The 22,208-nt window shown below is 49.5% G+C and overlaps 1 protein-coding gene, 1 long non-coding RNA gene and 1 pseudogene across 2 annotated transcripts; all 3 read right to left on the reverse strand.

Annotated features, from left to right (window-relative positions):
- Positions 1–1,129: 1,129 nt before the first annotated feature.
- Positions 1,130–2,533, reverse strand: LOC125532710 (annotated as a pseudogene).
- Positions 2,534–7,259: 4,726 nt separating this feature from the next.
- On the reverse strand, positions 7,260–7,698 carry LOC125507773. The gene is made up of 3 exons (XR_007283023.1): positions 7,663–7,698; positions 7,450–7,575; positions 7,260–7,354 (listed from the first exon to the last, which is right to left on the reverse strand). It is a non-coding gene; the product is annotated as an uncharacterized LOC125507773 (long non-coding RNA).
- Positions 7,699–15,513: 7,815 nt separating this feature from the next.
- Positions 15,514–20,552, reverse strand: LOC125532712. Its single transcript, XM_048696661.1, has 2 exons — positions 20,392–20,552; positions 15,514–16,381 (listed from the first exon to the last, which is right to left on the reverse strand). Exons 1-2 carry the CDS (start codon positions 20,550–20,552, stop codon positions 15,694–15,696), a joined length of 849 nt encoding a protein of 282 aa, XP_048552618.1. The 3' UTR covers positions 15,514–15,693.
- Positions 20,553–22,208: the final 1,656 nt, after the last annotated feature.

Raw genomic sequence — 22,208 nt, forward strand, 5'->3', positions numbered from 1 at the left:
AAATCTTTTTCTCATCACATGCAAACATATGGTACCACCTATGCTCCACCATTCCATGCCTTTTCATTTTATTTTCAAGTTTAAATCTATTTTATCTTTTAAACCAAAAGTATATTTTATGTTCCGTTTTCATATTTGTTTTTTTACGACGAGATCTTTGAAAAGAGACCACTTTTGAATATATTTCAGAAAAAAATAAATTTAAATTCTGAAACATGGTGAAACACTATAAAAGTACACATAACTATGCTATGTTTCGTTAAACACTAGAAAAGTTCAAAGTTTTGTTGCAATAAAATATATTAATATTTACAAACTTTTATACATTACCAAGAATCGGTTTGATACACATTGGCACACATGTGACATTATGAAATGCAACGGAACATGGGGAGCCATAGTGAAACAATAAGAATATTTTTTGCGCACAATAAAACATTGTTAATTTTTTCACATGAAATTAATAAATTTGTATGAAACAAGTTTGAAGCATGGTGATTTAGTTGTCAAAAAAATAATTTCTGAAAATATATTCAATATTGGTCTTGTTTTAAAGACCTTGTCAGGAAAAACACAATTTTGCAAACAGAATATAAATCAAACTTTTATTTCAACATGCATCACATATCTATTTATTTGAATAAAACTTAATCAGTACATAATAACATGTGAATGTATGTTAAGTTGAGAGAAAACACTATAAAAATGGTTCCACACAGCAATAAAAGATGTGACGGATGCATGCACGGGAGATCCCGTGCATGGTAGAAAATCTTCTCTCGTCGTTTGGAGCCCTATCCCCTGGTCCTCCCGTCCAAGACCACGGTACATTCTTCTTCCCATATCCAAGAAAAAGAACAAAATAACGGTTTCTGCAAATTTCTCAAGCTTAAACAGTTGTACTAGCTGCTACCAAGCACTCCTACTCGAGTCTCACAAACCATCACACATATACAATCCCAAGCATGCATATCCGGTGCAGTGATAATCACACATAAACTTGACTACAGCAACTTACTACTACTACTACTACTAATCTACTGTACTCCTAGTTAAGTCAAATCTTCTTCACGTAGCTACCACCGTGGAATCGTGGACAGGATGCAGCTAGCCAGGCCGAGTTGCTGCAATCTGCTTCGTCTCAGACGGGCTGCAGCGGCTCCACGCCGGTGTGACTGACGGCCGCTCGTACTCAGTCGAGGTGAACCTTGTCGACGACCTCGTGGTGGTGGTTCTTGCACACCATGTAGACCACCGGCTGCGCCACCAGCGTCAACAGCACGGCCGCGCACAGAGCCACCGCCATCGCCACCCCGGCGGCCAGCTGGAACCCGAGGCCGAGGCCCAGCGCATCGTCCACCCACCAGAACGGGGAAAGCCGCCAGCACGGCGAAGATGCAGCCGTCGAGCGTGACGAATACGCCGGCGGCCGCCCAGAACTTGCCGGCGAGGAGCGCACGGCTCTTGCGCAGGGCGCGGAAGAGCATGGCGTCCTCGAGCAGGGACACCACGCAGGCCAGCTGGCACACCACGGCGAAGTAGGCCGCGCCGGCGAGGCACGCGGCCCATGCGAGCAGGTGCATCGTCGGCATGATCTTGTTCGGAGCGCCCAGCAGCTCCTGGGGATGGAACAAGCCGGCGACGAAGAGGGAGGTGCAGATCACAAGAAATGGGCCTGCGGCGAAGATGAACGTGCAGACCAGCCGCGTGAGCGGGACCGTGGGGAACCCCCTGAGGACGCGATCGGCGACGCGGAGGTCGCCCCCGGTGCAGTAGAGGGAGGCGACGCAGAAGACGTAGGCGGCGGTGGTGCAGAGGAGCACGAGCAGGAGGACGACGCCGATGGAGACGGCCACGAGGAGGAAGAAGGCGAGCCGGTCGGTGACGAGGCGGAGGAGGCTGGGGCCGTCGTGGTCGTGGAGGTCGGAGAGGACGCGGGAGCAGACGGCGCGGATGGCGGCGGAGCTGGCGAGGAAGAGGGCGGAGAGCAGCGGGGGACCGAGGTTGACGAAGTTGGGGAGCATGGCGCGGCGGATCACACGGCAGGTCTCCCGGCAGACGCCGGCGAGGCCGAGGCCGCCGAGAGCCTGCTGGTCTAACATTGGTCTAAATCGCGTATAAATACGTATCGACAGTGTATCTGATCGAGGGGGCCCGCCTGTCGGGTGCCTATGTGGCAGTTTTTTTGCAGAAAACCCCCTAGCTTTATATGTAATCACATAAATGCACATTATTTCGCAGGAAAATCGCTATCAAGAGGGATTTTTTTTTCGTTCGCAAGTTTTCCACGGACTTGTTTGAAAGTTTCCGGCGGACTGAACAAATAATAAATAACCGAAACGAGATCGTGGAGGTCGGAGAGGACGCGGGAGCAGACGGCGCGGATGGCGGCGGAGCTGGCGAGGAAGAGGGCGGAGAGCAGCGGGGGACCGAGGTTGACGAAGTTGGGGAGCATGGCGCGGCGGATCACACGGCAGGTCTCCCGGCAGACGCCGGCGAGGCCGAGGCCGCCGAGAGCCTGCTGGTCTAACATTGGTCTAAATCGCGTATAAATACGTATCGACAGTGTATCTGATCGAGGGGGCCCGCCTGTCGGGTGCCTATGTGGCAGTTTTTTTGCAGAAAACCCCCTAGCTTTATATGTAATCACATAAATGCACATTATTTCGCAGGAAAATCGCTATCAAGAGGGATTTTTTTTTCGTTCGCAAGTTTTCCACGGACTTGTTTGAAAGTTTCCGGCGGACTGAACAAATAATAAATAACCGAAACGAGAAAACGCGCGCGAGGAGGATTCGAATCTGAGACCCGCCACCGGTCGTCGTAGGTCTGCGCGGGCTAGCCACAACGCCACATCTTCGCTGTTGACGAGATCCTGGCGAAATGTTTATTATACTAGTACATACACGCTGGGCCGGGCAGCTGGGCCAAGCAAAGCCTGCAATATTTTTTTTTCATTCAGTTACACACTTGCTGCCTTTTTACTCTTCCTTCTTTTTTCGTTTCTTTTCATTTTCTTCGTTGTTTAGATTTGCAAGCTGCTTTCCAAAATCCGTTAAGTTGTTTTCAAAATCACAAGCATTGTTTCCAAATCGATGAACTTTTTTCAAAATTATGAATTTGTTTCAAAATTAACGAACTTTTTCTCAAATCATTTAACTTCTTCACAATCAGTGAATTTATCGAAATCATTGAAGTTCTTTTGAAAATTGACGAACTTTTTTCAAAATCGATGAACTTTATTAAAACACAATGAAGTTTTCTCACAATAGATAGTATTTTTAAATTTTGATGAACTTTTCTCTTTCTTTTTTTTGATGAACTTTATTAAAAATCGATGAACTTTTCTCTTTCTTTTAAAATTTGACAAACTTTTCTCTTTCTCACAATAGATATTATTTTTAAAATTTGATGAACTTTATTAGAAACCGATGAAGTTTTCTTTCTTTTTCTTTATTTTTTATTCTTCTTTTTTCACTCACTTGGAACATTTTTTAAGATCGGCTTCAGTAATATTGTGAACATGTTTTCAAATGCGCATGAACAATTTCTAATGTACGCTGAGCACTTTTTTTGCATATAGAGAACATGTTTTAATGCATGATGTATTTTTCTTTCCAAATGGTGAACATTTTTAAATATAATGTACTTTTGGTAATACATGCTAACATTTTTCTAATATATGTTGAACAATTTTCTTAAGATATGATGAATATTTGACATAATGCAAGGTGAAATTTTTGTAATTTTTGGTGAACATTTTCTTAGACATGATGAATTATTTCGACAATGTATATTTCAAAAAATGTTTCAGCACGTATTAAGAACTTAGCGTGTAAAATAATTCTTGCATTTTAAGAAATACGTTGATTTTTTTAATAAAATTTGAACAGTTTTAATGCATTTCAAACATTTATTATGATTACACAATTATTTTTAATACATTTTGTCTACTTTTCAAGTAACTGCGCATTGAAATTATAATTTTTGAGAAACAAGTAACTGCGCATTGAAGAAAATACAATTAATACACGAGTAACTAAAAAAACTGTGTATTAGGCCTGAGTGAAGAGACATAAATTTTGGGTGATGCGCAGCTTCGCTAAGACCAACTTCCGGCCCAAGGTCTTAAAGCGCTTATAAAAGGCTACTCGCCTCATATCCGTCGCAGGGTCGTCCCTGTCGGCGTGGCTAGCGCGCTCAGTTTCGAACCCTCCTCGCGCGGCATTTTTCGTTTCTGCTATTATAATGTTCAATTCGCCGGAAACTTTCAAACAAGTCCGTGGAGAACTTGCGAACAAAAAAAAATCCCTCTCAATAGCGATTTTGCCGCGAAATACTGGGCATTTATGTGATTACATATAAAGCTAGGGTGTTTTCTGCAAAAAAACTGCCACATAGGCACCCGACAGGCGGGCCCCCTTAGTCAGATACATTGTCAATACGTATTTATACGCGATTTAGATCTTTTTGCAAAAACTTGAACCAATGTTGGTACTGACATGTTAAAATTAGCAATCGTGATACCAATCTGCATGTGATGCCTGAATTGTGATACTTCTGTGCAATTAACTCGGAATGAGCAGACTGCGAGGAACAGGGGAAAGGGAATGAACATCGAAGGAAGTGCTCCTCACGAGCGAGGCAGAGAGAGCTCCTCACCGCGTCCATTTGCAATGGCAAAATCGACTTCCATTAACGTACGTACGTGTGTGTGTGCATCTCTGATTTTTTTTGGGGGTTTTAATGAAACATGCAATTAGGTGGTCTTATTATTCACCCATGCAATTAGGCTTCCTCATCTAGCTAGCTGGTCTATCGTCTCAGACCCTCTGTTGCACGGCTGCACCGAAATGGAATGGCATGGGCTCGTGGCCACATGGGAGGGAGCGCACCATAATTAAAGCTTGCCTCTGCGACGCGCACCATAAATAAAGCGTGCCACCGCCATCATCGATTCTTACGAAACGCACCACCACACTTACACGATAGGAGATGCATACACCACCATGATACACAGCCACACTTCCGTGAGCATTAATCACCCATCTGTCTTTTTTTTTTTCCGGATGGAAGAAAGGCCGGAGCGCCCTCTCTACCAATCATGGAACCCATCCACCACGTAAATGTTATTCGCCCGCGTTACATTTTCCAACTCCAAAAACGAGCATTGGATGGAGAATCCCTCGGTCTACTCTACCTTCGTCCTCGTTTATTAGTCCCCCACGTAATGTGTATCAAATTTTGACTAGAAATTTAACTAATAAAATATTAATGTATGTCACTAATAATTATACCGATGGATTCATATTTGAACATAGTTTTCAGTTATATTATTTTTTACGACATGCATTAACATTTTGTTGGTTAAATTTTTGACATAAAATATGAAGGGGACCTATAAATTAAGGCGGAGGTAGTAATTAAACATGCCCAATTAATGGTCAGTGTAGGTTGGTGTAGTAGGGAAAAAGAAAGGAGTATTCTAGGTAGCATCGGTCACCAACTAGCCTTGTGCAATTTTTACAAATGTGGCCTCGGTTGCACCTATGCGCGCGCAAGTAGTAGCATTAGACTGGTCGAGCTAGTTTCTGTACCATCACAACACGGTTTTCATCTTCTCATCATTTTCGACATGAGCAGGTTCGCCGGCCAACCGCGTCCTGACTATTTGACCTTCTCGCCATCTTGAGTCGACGTACGATTGCCGGGAACGGAAACCCGCTACTGATAATGCCAATGAGCAGCGCATACTATGAGCGACCGGAGATGGAGAGAGGCATGAAGGAAGCGGTTGATGATCAAGGAGGACGGAGCACGCATCGATACGCAAATATCGGACCGGACCGGACAACTAGCATGTGCTTATCTTTCTGCCACTGCAAAACGACATCCATGCCGTTTTAGCCATGGACACACGATATTTTCCCTTTCGAATCCATGTACGTATTTCTAAACATATTCTAAAAATCAGACAATTCCCAAACTAGCCGAGTATATATATATATTCTACTCATGTATGAATTTTCTCGACGAAGCGAAAATGGGACAGATGGGACAAATAATGCACGTATCCCTTCATTTTTATTTACTATGCATATAAATACCTTTGCCTAAAGTCAAAATTTATAAACTTTCATCAACTTTGTAGAAAACTGTACCACCAAATCAATACTACTAGATTCATTATTGAATATAGTTTCACATCATATAGATGTCTTAGTGTAAATGTTTTTATCCTTTTTTACAAACTTGATCAAATTTTATAAAATTTGACTCAGTCAAAACTAATATACGGAGTAAATAAAAACAGAGGGAGTACTCTTAGTTAATAGGCTCAATAATTATATATATACTAGCTCACAGCGTCACACAAACATATACAAGAATCAAACACACATGACACTACCGGACTCGCGGGCTATGCCTACGGCCACAGGCCGTCGGCATAGATATATGCCTACGGCTGCCGTCGGCATATCCCCGTCAGCGTAGTTTTGTCAGACCGTCGGCATAGTATAGCCGTCGGCATAGGGTCCTATGCCGACGGTCTGACGTCAGCCGTCGGCATAGTATAGCCGTCGGCAGTGTTTTTCGTCTGACGGCAACGGACGGCGCCGTCAAAAGCGCTGACGAATCACGCAATGCCACGTCACAAGGCTATGCCTACGGCAAAGCCGTCGGCATAGATTAATCTATGCCGACGGCTTTGCCGTCGGCACATCTCTGCCACGTGGCATCTCCTGGTTTCTCCTGGCAGCAGGGCTATGCCTACGGCAAAGCCGTCGGCATAGATTTTCATATATGCCTACGGCTTTGCTGTAGGCATAGATGTGCCACGTGGCAAGCCCTGGTAACTCCTGGGCGTATATATGCCGACGGCTTTGCCGTAGGCATAGTTTTTTTTTATTATTTTCCCTGTTTTCTCTTTTCCAATTCATTTGACAGCATTTCAAAACAGAACAATATGAAATTATGCAGAAATATGACAATTCATCATGTAAACATACTCAAGTTCATCTAAACATACTCAAGTTCACCATCATCATCTAAACATACTCAAGTTCATCACATCATCTAAAGATCATCACCGACGGAAGTTCATGAACATAAAAGTAGTGCAAGACATGAAACATGATAAAAGTAGGAATATGAAAGGCATGGCACGATGGCCACATGCACGGAATCATCAAGCAAGAGCACCTCCGCCAAAACCACCACCTCCGCCATAACCACCACCACCTCCGCCAAAACCACCACCACCACCTCCGCCAAAACCGCCATCGCGACCACCACCACTCTGCCAGATCGGAGTGACTGGGGTCGACGGAGCAGGAGTCGAGCCACCGGTCCCCTACATGTTTCAGAAAAGATTCTAACGGTAAATATGATATGATAGTGTTTCATGAACGAGAACTAGTTTGCTAGTAGTTAGGCAAATGTACTAACCGGACCATCACTGCCTAGTGCCACCCATTCATCGAACGTGGGCACGTGTGGGGGTTCTCCCGCAGGTGGTGGTGGGGGTCCCATTTGTGGTGGATCCGTGCGGTTAGTCCAAGACGCCAACATAGCCTGAATGTTAGTTAAACAAGCAAACTAGAAGATCAGAAGGAATGAAAGTGCAAAAATTTAGCTTGGTTTTAAGAGGGCAAAACTAACCGTCATCATCTGACGGTTGTAATCATCGTTTGCCTTAACTCGTTTCAAGTACTCCCGCACCTCGAGATTCCTATGCTCGACAAACTCCTTATATGCCTACATAATTTAGGTTGTTTCTAAGTGAGCAATGCTGAAAATAAACTGAGAATGCAAGATAGAAAAAGATAAAGAGGAAGTACTTACAGCATGCTGGCGGGCTAAGGGAGTCTGTGAACGCCCCGTACTCTCTAACTGGCTCTGGTTGGTAGCCCGAAGCTGTGTGTACGAGATCGAAGGAGTGATCAAGCCATCGAAACACGGATACCGGCCATTCTTCTTCCCCTGGATGGCCACCACCGCCGTGTCGTCGATGTGAGACTGGGCGACCTCAACAACAGGAACATCCGGATGCAACTCCTGATAGTGATGAATGTAAGACCCCAGGTGCTCCTCGGTCTTGCCGTAGTACTGGCTCTCGCCCTCCTTGCGATGACTCCGCTCGCGGGCCAGCTTCCACGACTCCATGTGTGAGAGCGGCCTCTTCAACTTGTCCTCCTACAACATCAAATAGAAGTCAGCCATACATAAGAACATGACGTAAAGAAGAACAAAAATGCATCATGCACATAGATATACCTTCATGGCCTTGAAGCCCCAGTGGTTCCTGTTTCCTTGGCCGTGTGTCCCGTCGTCTCCACGGTTAGCCCGGGCCTTGATGCTCTTGGCAGCAAACTCTGCATCGGCGCCGAGCCACCTATCCACCAAACTCGCCCATCCGTCATGCCTTCCATAGCACCAACGAGGAACAACCTATGCAAATTTTGGAAGCATGACATGTGAGTACGAAACATATAGTTGACTGCTTGAAACAATGAAAAGTTAGTAATAGTTACCATCATGAACTGCTCCTTGCTCAAGGTAAGTCGTAGCTTCTGCGCTTGAGTTTTGGTCATCTTTTGGTGCAGGTAGTAGTGGTAGTACTGCGAGACGGCAACCCAGCGCACCTCGTACTGCAACTGACGAGCTTTCTTCTTCGCAGCCGCAAGCAAGACCACATCGGCTCTGGCCTTGTGCTTGTCAAGAACTCTATAGAGTGGTCTATCACAAATATTCTGTTGATCAACTCTAGCATTAACATTATCCTTTGTCTTATCAGGAATGTTGAGGATCGTGTGAAAAAGGGACTCTGCGACATTCTTTTCGATGTGCATCACGTCTATGTTGTATGGAAGTTTGAGGTCCTTAAAATAGGGAAGCTGCGTGAAGGGGGTAATGTGAGTCCAGTTGTGCGTCTCACCATATCCTTCAAAAAAATTCCCTTTACTTTTTCCTTTGCCCTCGCCCTCGTCTTCGCCTTTGCCTTTGCCTTTGCCTTTGCCTTTGCCTTTGCCTTTCCCCTCATCGGCAGGCTTAAGAGCTTTCAGCTGAGCAAGCACATCCGCACCAGAAAACGTTGGAATCTCGTTTACTTTATGGACAACTTTGCCTTTTGTGAAGTTCTTCTTGTCTTCCCTATCAGGATGGTCTGGAGGGAGGAACTGTCGATGCAGGTCAAATGCAACATACTTGCCACCCTTCTTCAGCCAAATGAAAATCAAGGCCTGCATGCACACTGGGCAAGGCATCTTTCCACTTGTACATCATCCGCAGAACAAGTCATAACCGGGAAAGTCATGCATGCAATATTGTAGCCAAACTTTCATCAAGAAATTTTTCTGCAGATGTCAGTCGTATGTCAACCTCGGAAAGTACCAAGAATGGTGCAAATCATCCACCAACGGCTGCATAAACACACTCAAATTCTTCCCCGGATATTCAGGCCCCGGAATTATAAGCGACAGGAACATGGTCCTGCGTTGCATTATGGCGCCAGGAGGGAGATTCAGCGGAATAACAAATACGGGCCAACAGCTGTATGGATTAGATGACATACCATATGGATTGAACCCATCACCTGTTATAGCAATTCTGAAATTCCCAGCCTCGGCTGCTTCCTCCGGGTACTCTATATCGAATGACTTCCATGCTTCACCTCCTAATGGATGTACAATTTTTTTTGGATTGTACCTTTTCCCTTCCTTGTGCTGAAAAGGCGCTGCAGTCTTTTTATAAAATTAAGATACCGAAGAACCTTCACAGGGATTTTTAGCTGCTGCTTCTGACCATGCTTATCGACCACCTCAATATACCGAGAGGAACCGCACTTCCTACAGTACTTGTCATCCGCATACTCATGCCTAAACAAAAGGCAATTCTTTGGACAAACATGTATTTTCTCATAGTCCATCGAGAGCGCCTTCATGATTTTCTTCGTACCGTACATGGTTTTCGGCAGTTCATGGCCCTCAGGCAGGCTGTTAGCCCATACTCCCAGAAATGCTTCGAAGCAACCTCGGCTACAGCCGTACTCAGCCTTGACTGCCATCAGTTGCGAGATGGCATCCAGCACAGACAGCTTGGCACCCTCATAGAGAGGTTTCTTTGACGAGGCCAAGATTTCCAGGAAGGCCTTTGCGGTTTCCTCCGGCTCCTCCGGTTCATTCGCTGAATGTGACGGAGGTGTCGGCTGTGCAGCAAAGACATCATCTAGCATGTCTCTAACCCCATCGTCCTCATAACCAGCGACGCGTTGTCGTATCACATCCTCTCTACCACGGTCCCGCTGGGCAAAGTTTATCGGCATATTAAAGTTGGGCATAAATCCATGCGTGCGAAGGTGCTTAGTCATCTCACTCTTATCTCTGCGGATACGTCTCTTACATCTGGCACACGGGCATTCTGGCACCATCCTCATTGGACTACGGAATATCTCTTTCAAAAACACATCAGTTTTCTCGACCCACTCTGTTGTTACTTGATTCCGACGGAAAAACCCACTATACATCCACTGATTATCTGCCATCTCTGCTTTATTGGAAGCCACACAACAAAATTAAGGATTCATTTAAATTACTCACATCAATATTTTATTTTTTACAAGGTTGACGAGAATCGACATTTAATCCACCTACATCTCTAATAGGTAAAGATGGGTCCTAATCCCACCCGAGAATGTGTAGATTGAGTACGTTGTCCATGCTCTACCCCATTCCGAGACAAAATTTCGGCAGCACCTCCCCGCTGTTCTCCAAATACACGTCTCGGCAAAATGCCGAGAGAATGTGCATCCGGAGAACAACAGGGAGGCGCCGCCGAAATCCTGTCTCGGAACGGGGTAGAGCATGAACAACGTACCCAATCTACACATCCTCGGGCTGTCCGTGGAAAGCGCTGGACAATCCGAAAGAGCTGCGGTGATAAATATGCAATTGAATGCATATTTATCGATGCAACCCTTTCGTGACGGGAGACCTAGGTTACGCGACTTGATGTGAAAATTTAATCTAGTGACATGGAAAAAAAGTGGACGAGGTCATGGAATTGTTGCTCACCCTCCGATGTAGAGGATGTAGTCGATCAAAGGAGGGACGATCGTGGACCAACACCTCCAACGTCGACGGTCACTCCACGAAGATGGAACACCACAAATCCTGTTAATTCGACCAAGTGCAAAAAAAAGGTTAAGCATTGACACTTTAAACTATGAAAAAAAAATCATATTTCGTCAAGTGTCAAATATTGTCCTTCAATTTTTTTAGCAAGATCATCATGATTAAATAACCACTCATCATATGCCAATTTTGGAGCACATCTCACACAACTATTTTAGAAACTAAATGTCACATAGCAAGGATTTAGACACAAACATCATATATCTCACACAAACATCAACTCAAAAATTTATTTTGCATGCATATGTGAATAGACTTAGGGGCTGAATACACCATCCACATAGTAGTTATTTGCAGCAAATAAACATGAAACTATGAATGTCACAGTAGGAAAAATGAAAAAGAAGAGCATAGCTCACCGGGCAGAGGGGCGTCACGGCGATGGAGGGGACGGGAGGGACGGTCGCGGGCCGGAGCTAGCACCAGGGCCGGCCGGGCAGGGTCGCGGGCTAACCGGAGCCGTGGCCAGGCGTGCTCGGGGAGGGGCTGAGGCGGGGCAGGGCCCGGTTCGTTGCGGGGCAGAGAGCTGGGGTGGAGACGAGATGGCGACGACGTGGGTGGAGCGGCGGCGGGCGGGCGGCAGAGAGCTGGCGTGGCGGCGGCGGCGCGAGAAGGGGAGGGGAGGGGAGGGGGTGGAGCGGCGGGGAGGGGGGACGGGCGAGGGAAGGGGAGAGTGGCGGGAGGCGGGGAGCAGCGGCAGGCGGGCGGCGGGGAGAGTCGCGGGAGGCGGGGAGTAGCGGCGGGCGGCGGTCGGCGGCGGGCTGCGGGCTGCGAGTGGATGAGGCTGCGGGTGTGGAAAAGAACGAGTGGAGGAGGGTGGGCCGCGAGTGGATAAGGGAACCTATGCCGACGGCTTAGCCGTCGGCATATATTAACCACGCCACGTGGCATATATGCCGACGGCTAAGCCGTAGGCATAGGTATATTTTTTTATACATATTAATTACAAACTAGCCGTATACATGTTAATTACACACGTGGCATATATTATTAACTGTCTTCAAATATATTTTTAGTGTATATTATTTTCATGCGCATTGAAAAGTTTCATATATGGTATATAATTATATTTTAAATGATACATCGTATATAATTATATTAAAAATGATTTTTGGTATACATATTTTTTACATGCACGAACATTATTTAAAATGTACCATACATTTTCTTTAATGGTTTGAAACATTATTTTTAATGACATGATCTTCTTTTTATATTGTACAACAATTTTCTAAAATATCACGTATATTTTTTTTGAACGAAATTTTTTCTATGGTCAGCAACATTTCTTATGATATAAATATTTTCTATGGTCTTCGCGAAAGGTGATACATAGGAGAGCAACTGACTGAGGGGTACCGTTACCGAGTGCCTCATCCGGTAACTATGCGAGTGCCTGATCCGTCTACTGCCGTGTCATCGCCGTCCGTGAGGGGGGGCCACGCCCCGGAGACGCGTGCCGCCTCTTCGGACATGCCACCACACCACCCCGCATGTATGAGGGCCCGGTGCGATGCTCCGGTGGCATTGCTACCCCCAGGGCCCCCGTCCCGCCTAACCCAGGAGCGGTTGATCACGAGATCTAGCCCTTTGACTTCCCACGGACGGGCTCTGACCAGTGGACCTCTCCACCCGGTTGTGTCAGGTCTACCCATAGGGACACCCGGGAGCAACATCCGGGCCAAACCCACAGCTACATCCACTCCGTGCAGTCCCGACGCGTCCGTTTCCCCCCCTCCAGGTGACGGCAGCGGCGCCGTCCGTGACGGGGGGCACACCCCGGAGATGCGTGCGCCTCTTCGGACATGCCACCACACCACCCCGCATGTATGAGGGCCCGGTGCGATGCTCCGGTGGCATTGCTACCCCCAGGGCCCCCGTCCGCCTAACCCAGGAGCGGTTGATCACGAGATCTAGCCCTTTGACTTCCCACGGACGGGCTCTGACCAGTGGACCTCTCCACCCGGTTGTGTCAGGTCTACCCATAGGGACACCCGGGAGCAACATCCGGGCCAAACCCACAGCTACATCCACTCCGTGTAGTACCCGACGCGTCCGTTTCCCCCCCTCCAGGTGACGGCAGCGGCGCCGTCCGTGATGGGGGGCACACCCCGGAGATGCGTGTCGCCTCTTCGGACATGCCACCACACCACCCCGCATGTATGAGGGCCCCGGGCGATGCTCCGGTGGCATTGCTACCCCCCAGGGCCCCCGTCCCGCCTAACCCAGGAGCGGTTGATCACGAGATCTAGCCCTTTGACTTCCCACGGACGGGCTCTGACCAGTGGACCTCTCCACCCGGTTGTGTCAGGTCTACCCATAGGGACACCCGGGAGCAACATCCGGGCCAAACCCACAGCTACATCCACTCCGTGTAGACCCGACGCGTCCGTTTCCCCCCCTCCAGGTGACCGGGCTGGCGCCGTCCGTGGGGGGGGCACACCCCGGAGATGCGTGTCCGCCTCTTCGGACATGCCACACACCACCCCGCATGTATGAGGGCCCGGTACGACGCTCCGGTGGCATTGCTACCCCCAGGGCCCGTCCCGCCTAACCCTGTAGCGTTTGACCACGGGATCTAGCCCTTTGACTTTGCACGGACGGGCTTTGACCAGTGGACCTCTCCACCCGGTTGTGTCGGGTCGGCCCAGAGGGACACCGGGGAGCAACATCTGGGCCAAACCCACAGCTAAATCCACTCCGTGTAGACCCGATGCGGTAGTTTCCCCCCTCCAGGTGCCGGCGGCGGCGCCGTCCGTGAGGGGGGCCACGCACCGGAGACGCGTGCGGCCTCTTCGGACATGCCACAACACCACCCCACATGTATGAGGCGCGGTACGACGCTCCGGTGGCATTGCTACCCCCCAGGGCCCCCGTCCCGCCTAACCCTGGAGCGGTTGACCACGAGATCTAGCCCTTTGACTTTCCACGGACGGGCTTTGACCAGTGGACCTCTCCACCCGGTTGTGTCAGGTCGGCCCAGAGGGACACCGGGGAGCAACATCCGGGCCAGACCCACAGCAAGATCCTCTCCGTGTAGACCCGACGCGTCCGTTTCCCCCTCCAGGTGCCGGCGTCGGCGCCGTCCGTGACGGGGGCCACACCCCGGAGACGCGTGCCGCCTCTTTCGGACATGCCACAACACCACCCCCGCATGTATGAGGGCCGGTACGACGCTCCGGTCATGCTACCCCCAGGGCCCCCGTCCCGGCTACCTGTAGCGTGACCACGGATTTAGCCCTTTGACTTTGCACGACGGGCTTTGACCAGTGGACCTCTCCTCCCGTTGTGTTCAAGTCGCCCATAAGGACCACCCGGGGAGCAAACATTCCGAGCCAAACCCCACAGATACATCCACTCCAGTGTAGACCGACGCCGTCCGTTCCCCCCCTCCAGTGCGGCGGCGGCGCCGTCCGTGACGGGCCACACCCCGGAGATGCGTGCCGCCTCTTCAGACATGGATAACACCATCCGATTGTGGTAGTCATCCGATATATATGAACACTTGGAGCAAAAGTCCCTTTCGTTAGAGACCCGATGCGGCTGTTCCCCATTCCAGTTGCCGGGCTGGCGGCGGCACTGTTCGTGAGGGGGGTCACACCGCTCTGTTAGAGACCGAAAAATAATGTATGTATGCTTATTAACACATACTGTATGTAAGTTAGTTAAATAATAGTAATAAAGAAAAAAACTATATGTATGCTTATTAACACATACTATATGTATGCTTATTAACACAATCTATATGTATGCTTATTAACACATACTGTATGCTTAATAATAATAATAATACTATATGGGAAAAAGAAAAAAAGAAAAAAAACTATGCCGACGGCAAAGCCATCGGCATAGCTGCGGCCAGGGCAGATGGACAGCGCCGCGGATCGATGACGTGTCAGCTGTGCCGACGGCTGCCGTCGGCATATGTCCTGGTCGGTGCGCTCTGGATCGGTGACGTGTCACCCGTATCTATGCCGACGGCCACCCGTCACGGCCGTCGGCATAGATCTGACGTCGTTAGCCGGCCGTGATGAGTGTTGTCGGCGGGCCCGCATCTATGCCGACGGCCCCTATATGCCGACGGCAGCTGTAGGCGTAGTCTGGGATATGCCGACGGCTGCGATGTGCCGACGGCTGCTGTCGGCGTAGACGGGAATAGCCCGACGGCCATTGTACGCCGACGGCCAGGACCTAGCTGTCGGCATAGCTCTGGATAGGCCGACGGCGGCCGTCGGCATACATTTGGCTGTCGGCTTAGAGCCCTGTTTCCCGTAGTGTGATGTGCCATAATCGGAATCGGATGAGATGTAGAATTTCATACGACTAATATAATACATTCAAACTGTGATGGAGGTAGCTACCGCACTTACTAATTGTCTCAGTTAAAACACATGATAGGTAGTACGGAGTACTTTTAAGTACTTGTCTCTTAAATCCAAGAATGAATAGAGGAGTAGCACTGCAGGCTAGGGTCTGGGGGCCGTGGACTCACTGGACTGGACTAGGCAGTTGTAGTGACCTGCGGCGCCGGCTGCAGCTCCACGCCAGCATTGTCGCCGTCGACGGCGAGCCGCTCGTAGTCTCCGACGTAGTTGAGGTGGACCTTGTCAACGATCTCGTGGTGGTGGTTTTTGCAGACCAGGTACACTACCGGCTGCGCCACCAGCGTGACGACGAGCGCCGCCCACAGAGCGACTGTCATCCCAACTCCCGCAGCCAGCGGGAAAGCGATACCCAGGCCCAGCGCGTCGTCCATCACCACCACCAGAGGCGTGTAGGCCATGAGCAGAGCCACGATGCAGGCGTCGAGCGTGAGGAAGATGGCCGCCGCCGGCCAGAACTTGCCTGCGAGGAGCGCGCGGCTCCTGCGTACGGCGGCGATGAGCCTGGGGTCCTCGAGGAGGGAGACCACGCAGGCCAGCTGGCAGACGACGGTGACGTAGCCGGCGCCGGCAAGGCACGCGGCCCCGCCCATCAGCTGCAGCGGCAGGATGACCCCGCGCGGAGCGTCCAGGTGCTGGAGCGCGATCCAGGCTTGCGCGCCGGCGTAGAATGTGATGAGTAGAGGGATTGCAAGGAAGAAGAAGGTGCGATGAAGCCGCCTGCCTGGGTCGAGTGGGAGGGCGTGGAGGCCGCGATTGGCGGCGGGCCGGCGGCAAACCCCCCGCCGGTGCAATAGAGAGAGGCGACTAGGAACACGTAGGCGCAGGTGCAGAAGAGCGTGAGCGCGTAGCAGAGAACGAAGTAGAGGAGCTTGAAGAGAAGTAAGGCGGCCCAGTACGCAGCGAGGCGGAGGAGGCTGCCTTGGTTGGAGTCGACGCGGGAGCTAAGGACGTGGTTGGCGCAGGGCAAGATCAGGAGAGCAGCATAAGGAGACCTAAGCAGGAGTTGAAGATGGTGGCGCAGAGTACTCGGGCGACCTCGCGGCAGATGCCGGCGAGCCCGAGGCCACCCAGATCCTGCTGCTCTGCTACCCACTCCATCGATCGAACACGGTGGTGATGGATTGATGGTGGTGGTGGTGATGGTGCTGGTGGGGAAACAAGTCGACTACCAAAGACAAGAGTGGAGAAAGTAAGGACTATTTAACAGACGCCACGCCACATCGCGTGGAGTGGAGATATCCTCCTTGGCGAGAAATTTCCAAAGCTTTACAACAGTACATCAACATTTATGCCATCAAATTAGTAGCATTGGATTGATAATAAAATATATTTTCATCGTACTTTTATTTGGTTTTATAAACATTGATATATTTTTTGCACAAACTCGACCAAAACTTTGAGATAGTTTGATCCTTCAAAGTTGGAAATACACTCTTTGAAGGACGGAGCAAGCAGATCATTAGACAGACCTCATAAAATATCTGTGGACATCCAGGCATGCGCCGGCTTGTTTGACGAAATTTTGTACTATATATAGTACAAAAATAATGAGAATAAATAATCCTTAAAAAAGAGTTGTTTGGATGATAATCTACACAGATGATATATACATTTTAACGCATGGAGCAAGATTACATTCTTTTAGGGATAAAGCTAAACTTATTGATCAAAAACACATGAAGTGGAATACAAAGTGGATCGTGGGGTTGGAATCACACATGGCGCCCCTCGTCCAAACAATTCAAGAATTTAGCTAGAATATCTGCATCTTTATTCGTTGCTCGGCCTTGCTCGGCCTTCAAGCGAGAAAATGCAATTAACATTTATCGGTCGTTGCTTGATCTGTCTGATTATACATGCATTGCTGCTGCTTATGCCCTTGTCTATATCACTGATCACCTATTTTTGAGTCGGAGGCAACCACAAAATTATGGAGCAGGAGATCTTCAACTAGTGATAAGGCCCCACGACATGCAATTGCCTCCAAAGTTGCAACGTCAGTGACTTCATAGATGACCACAGCCGAGCTGCCCAGAAACATACCACTGGCGTCCCAGCATACTGCCGTAGCCGAGCCCCCCGTGCCAGCTCTAGGCACGCTAGCATCAACATGGATCTTCGCAAATCCCGACAGTGGTGCTTTTGACCTTTGAGCAGTGTTCCTTGCTGCAACCTGGTTCGTTGCTCCTCTCGTTGGAACTAGTTCTAGCTCCGCTATGAATCTGTTAATAAACTGGTGAGTGGCGAAAGGTGTCTGATAGATTTCCTCATGGATCACCTGTCTCCTTGCCCACCAAATTGCCCACAACGTCACCATCAGCTTCACAAACAAATCGTGTGAGAGCGAGTCAATCATAGAGAACAACCATTGCTTTGCACTAGGCTCTGTTGTTTCGCACAAATGCTCTGCAAGATCACCATCAACAAGTGCCTAAACGCACCTTTCCCTAGTACATTCAAGGAGACAAAGCCTCCAAGAATGCGACACGAGGTGGAGATTTCATTGTCGCCGGTGGAAGCACTCCGTGTCGTTGCAACACACGAGGTGGTGACTTCCCCGCTTTTTTGCGGCGGGGTGTATGGAGCACTCCATGTGTCGCACGTCCATCTATTCCCTTTCCTCCTTCCAAAATCTAGCCCACGGGGTGTACCCCTCGCTCTTCCGGTGAAGCTACAAAGTCATCAACGACGTCCAAGCCAAGACCAACCATGCATGCTACCCCAACTTCAACAACATCGACGCCGCTCGAGACCGACGAGGCAAGACGTTGTAGGCGGGCGTGGCCGCTTGAAAGGACTCGTTATCGAGCGTGTGTACCACTTCATGCACGGAATCTGCCGCAGCCCCCCCCCTCCCCCCCCCCCCCCCCCCACACAACACACACCACCACCACCACCATGCATGGAGAACGCGAAGCGAAGGCCGAAGATGAAAAATTGCGCAACTTAATCGGAGGTGTCTCACAACACTATCTGTGGGAGTAATTAACGGGGGCTTCCGGAGACCTCCGAGAACCAGGAGACCACGATCGCTTGATCACTTGGTCGTGCCTCACATTTTTTTTTCTTCCTTTTCCATTTGTGTATTTTGTACACTAGCAGGCCTGCAACATTTCGTTCCCCGATGCATGGGAGACATTTATACAAGACATCTCCATCTTTTTGTACGGGTGTTTCTCCCTTCGTGTCAAACACGGCCATCCAACTGTATCCCCCAAATGTCCCCTGTTTCAAACACGACATTCAAACAAAATGTATTGAGTTCGATATAATAAGTGCAAAAATAGGCCAGAGGCCGGTGAAGCCAGTGTGAATGCGACGAAGTTTCTCAATGTCGACACGGGTTTTGGAGAGGGAGAGGAGCGGACGGAGCAAGAGAGGAGAGTGGGCTGAGAGGTAGGGTTCGGAGAGGGGGCAGATTGGGGTTTTTATGGGGACGACGTGCGGTCGGTGATGGCCCGGGCTGATATGGCGGACGCGCCGGGGCCGCCCCATATATGCCCCACATTTGGGCTGGATATGTGAGCCGCCGAACAACCCAGGCGTTTGAGGCCGGTTTGAGGCGTCCGAATTGATCGTTTTTTTTATCGGTTGACCGGTCCGCCTACCCGGACGTTTAAGATGGGTTTGAGGTGCCTGATTGTACATGCTCTAAAATGTCTACAAACATCGGGATGGGCGTCAGCCATCCAACTATGTCCCCCATTTTAAACAGGACATTCAAATGAAATGTAACGAGTTTGATAAAATATATCCAAAAATAGGCAGGAAGCCAGTGAAGCCAATGTGAATGCAACGAGGTTTCTCAACGAGGACAAGTTTTTTTTGGCATGGATCAGAGTTGTGAAGTCAGTGGTCCGACCCAATTTGATTATCCGGACATTTGGGGACGTTTTAGTGACCCGTGTTGGAGATGCAGCTGCAGTGGCCTTGATGGGTCCCACATCGACGGCACCGATGGCAAGCTCGCCGGCCCGATCGATCGAGCTTTGGATCGACTCTCGACGCGCGAGCGATGCCACAGCCAGAGCCAGTCCCTGTTTCCGGGAAGCTTCACGTATGGGTGAGGCAGGGGCGCCACCCTCGATCACGTCTCCATCGTCTCCCGTCTGTGTCGATGCAGTCTTGTCCTTTTACTACTTACGTGATTGCTTTGGTGGTCATGGCTTGATGCATGCTACTCCATTCCAGTGCAAAAATTGATGCTTTGCTTGCGGTGGATGGCGTGCAGCAAAGTGTGAAGCTAGGTAGGCGCGCGCGGGGACTGAGGGCCCGTCCGAAAACACTCTCGCTTCCAACTCCGCGGAGCTGAAGTGGTGGAGCGGAGCGACGCGCAGTTCATTTTTACGGAGCTGCCATTCCATGGCTCCGTATTTCAGCGCTGGGCAAAGCGGAGTAGCTGGAGCGGCCCGTTGTCGAATAGGCACTGAGTAGTAAACTGGTCCGTGGCCAAGCCGTTGGTTGCTGAAACATAATTTAGGCCAACTTCAGCGTATGATTCCGAACGGACGCCCGTTTTAGCCTGCTTTTGTTTATTTGGAGCGACAATATGGTTGTTCATGTCTGCTTGTGGCCGTTGTCATGTTGGTGCCCCAACGCGTAGCTGCATCCCATATCATGTCTGAGATGAATGTGATATAAAAAAATTACAAAAACTCAAAAAAATTGCTGAAAAAATAAAATAAATGCAAATATAAAAACATAAGAACATAATTAAACATCACGGTCCTAGAAAGGCCCCGCTCCACAATTTACATAGACATAATTAATATAAAAAAGAAAAGAAAAGCACCGCCCCCGTGCTCCTGCCGTGCCTGTCGCCGTTGTCGTCCTTGTCGCCAGTGAGGTCGATGTAGGGTGGCGGCGTCCAGAGGTGGGGCAGTCCCTGGAAGGCAGGAAGCGCCTGAAAGGTGAGAGGCGCCTGCACCACCTCACCCTGTGGCGACGTCTCGCGCTCCGGTGACCGCGGATGCATAGGGCACTAGTTCACGACCCCCAAGCCATCGGCCATGTCCGCGGCTGTGCACAACCAGCTCCACCGCTGGCCCACCAGGCCCGGGTGGAACGCGGCGACGGGCTGCTCCTCCAGCACCTCCTTTCTCACCTCCTCCTTGACGTCCCTCATCTCCAGCTCCGGCACGGCCATGTCGCCGACCGCAGAGAGGGAAATTATGGTCTTCAGGCCCTCCCATTGACGCTCATTGTGCGTGTTCATGTAGTTTTCCATGACACGTTAAAGGAGCCGAGCCTCCTACTTCTCTGTTATGCGAGGAGGTGGTGATGGCGACGGAGAGGGCGAAGGAGATGGTGACGGCGTCGGCATGATGCCGTGCACCCGCGTACGCCCATGCACGTGGGGAGGGCTCAGAGCACGCACGGCGCTCACGTGGCCGTCGCGGCCCCGATGAGGTGCCGGCAAAGAAGAACGCGCGTCGTGTGTCGTGCTTGTCCCGAAGCCACAAGTCCTAGAAGGCAGAGTTGATGTCTACTACACAACTTTTTTTTAAATATTATTGGGCCTCTAAATACAAAAGTTTGTAGGACAGGAGCACCACCCTCACGTCTCCATCGTCTCCCGTCTCTGTTGATGCAGTCTTGTCCTTTTACTACTTACGTGATTGCTTTGGTGGTCATGGCTTGATGCATGCAGATATGCATGCCCCTCCATTCCAGTGCAAAAATTGATGCTTTGCTTGCAGTGGATGGCGTGCAGCAAAGTGTGAAGCTAGCTAGGCGCGCGCGGGGACTGAGTAGTGGTCTTCATGGGTTAGAGTTAGTTTGAATTAGTTTGGACTCAACTAATCTAAAAGTATCCAAACAGAAAGGTTAGTTTGGGTTAGATGCGTCTAACCTATTCAAAAAAACCAACCCACCTAAGAGGCGTTTATTTGGGTTAGTTCTTCTCGGGATCACTAAAAACACATTTTTCTCTCGCTCTTCTCGTAGCAGATCCCTCTTCACTTCCTCGAAGCTTCTCATCCTCTCCCTCACTCCCTCTTGCACCTTTCATGAAGGTGCCTCGCCGTATCCGTGCTCCATCTAACCCTGCCATTCAAACACCTCTTTGCTTAGAGGTAGTTCAGGGTTAGTTCAGAGTTAGAATCTAACTCTAACCTCTAACTGAGTTAGAGTATCCAAACAGGGCCAGTAAACTGGTCCATGGCCTAGCCGTTGGTTGCTGAAACACAATTTAGGTCAACTCCAGCGCACGTGACCCTGAACGAACGTCCGTTTTAGCCTGCTTTTGTCCGTTTAGGGCGGCAATCGAATAGTTCATGTTTGTTTGTGGCAGTTGCTGTGTTGGTGCGTCCAACGCGCGGCTACACCCCATATCATGTCCGGGGTGGATGTGATATAAAAAAATCACAAAAACTCAAAAGAAAAGCCGAAATAAAATATAATAAACGCAAACATAAAAGCATAAGAACATAAGAACATAATTAAACATCCCGGTACTAGAACGGCCCCGTTCCACAGTTCACATATACATAATTAATATAAAAAACAAAAGAAAAGCACCGCCCCACGCTCCTGCCGTGCTCGTCGGTGTCATGCCCGTCGCCATTGTCGTCCTCGTCGCCAGTGATGTCGATGTAGGGTGGCGGAGTCCAGAGGTGGGTTGGTCCCTGGA

The sequence above is a fragment of the Triticum urartu genome, chromosome 1 (genome assembly GCF_003073215.2).
Source record: "Triticum urartu cultivar G1812 chromosome 1, Tu2.1, whole genome shotgun sequence".
NCBI lineage: Eukaryota > Viridiplantae > Streptophyta > Magnoliopsida > Poales > Poaceae > Triticum > Triticum urartu.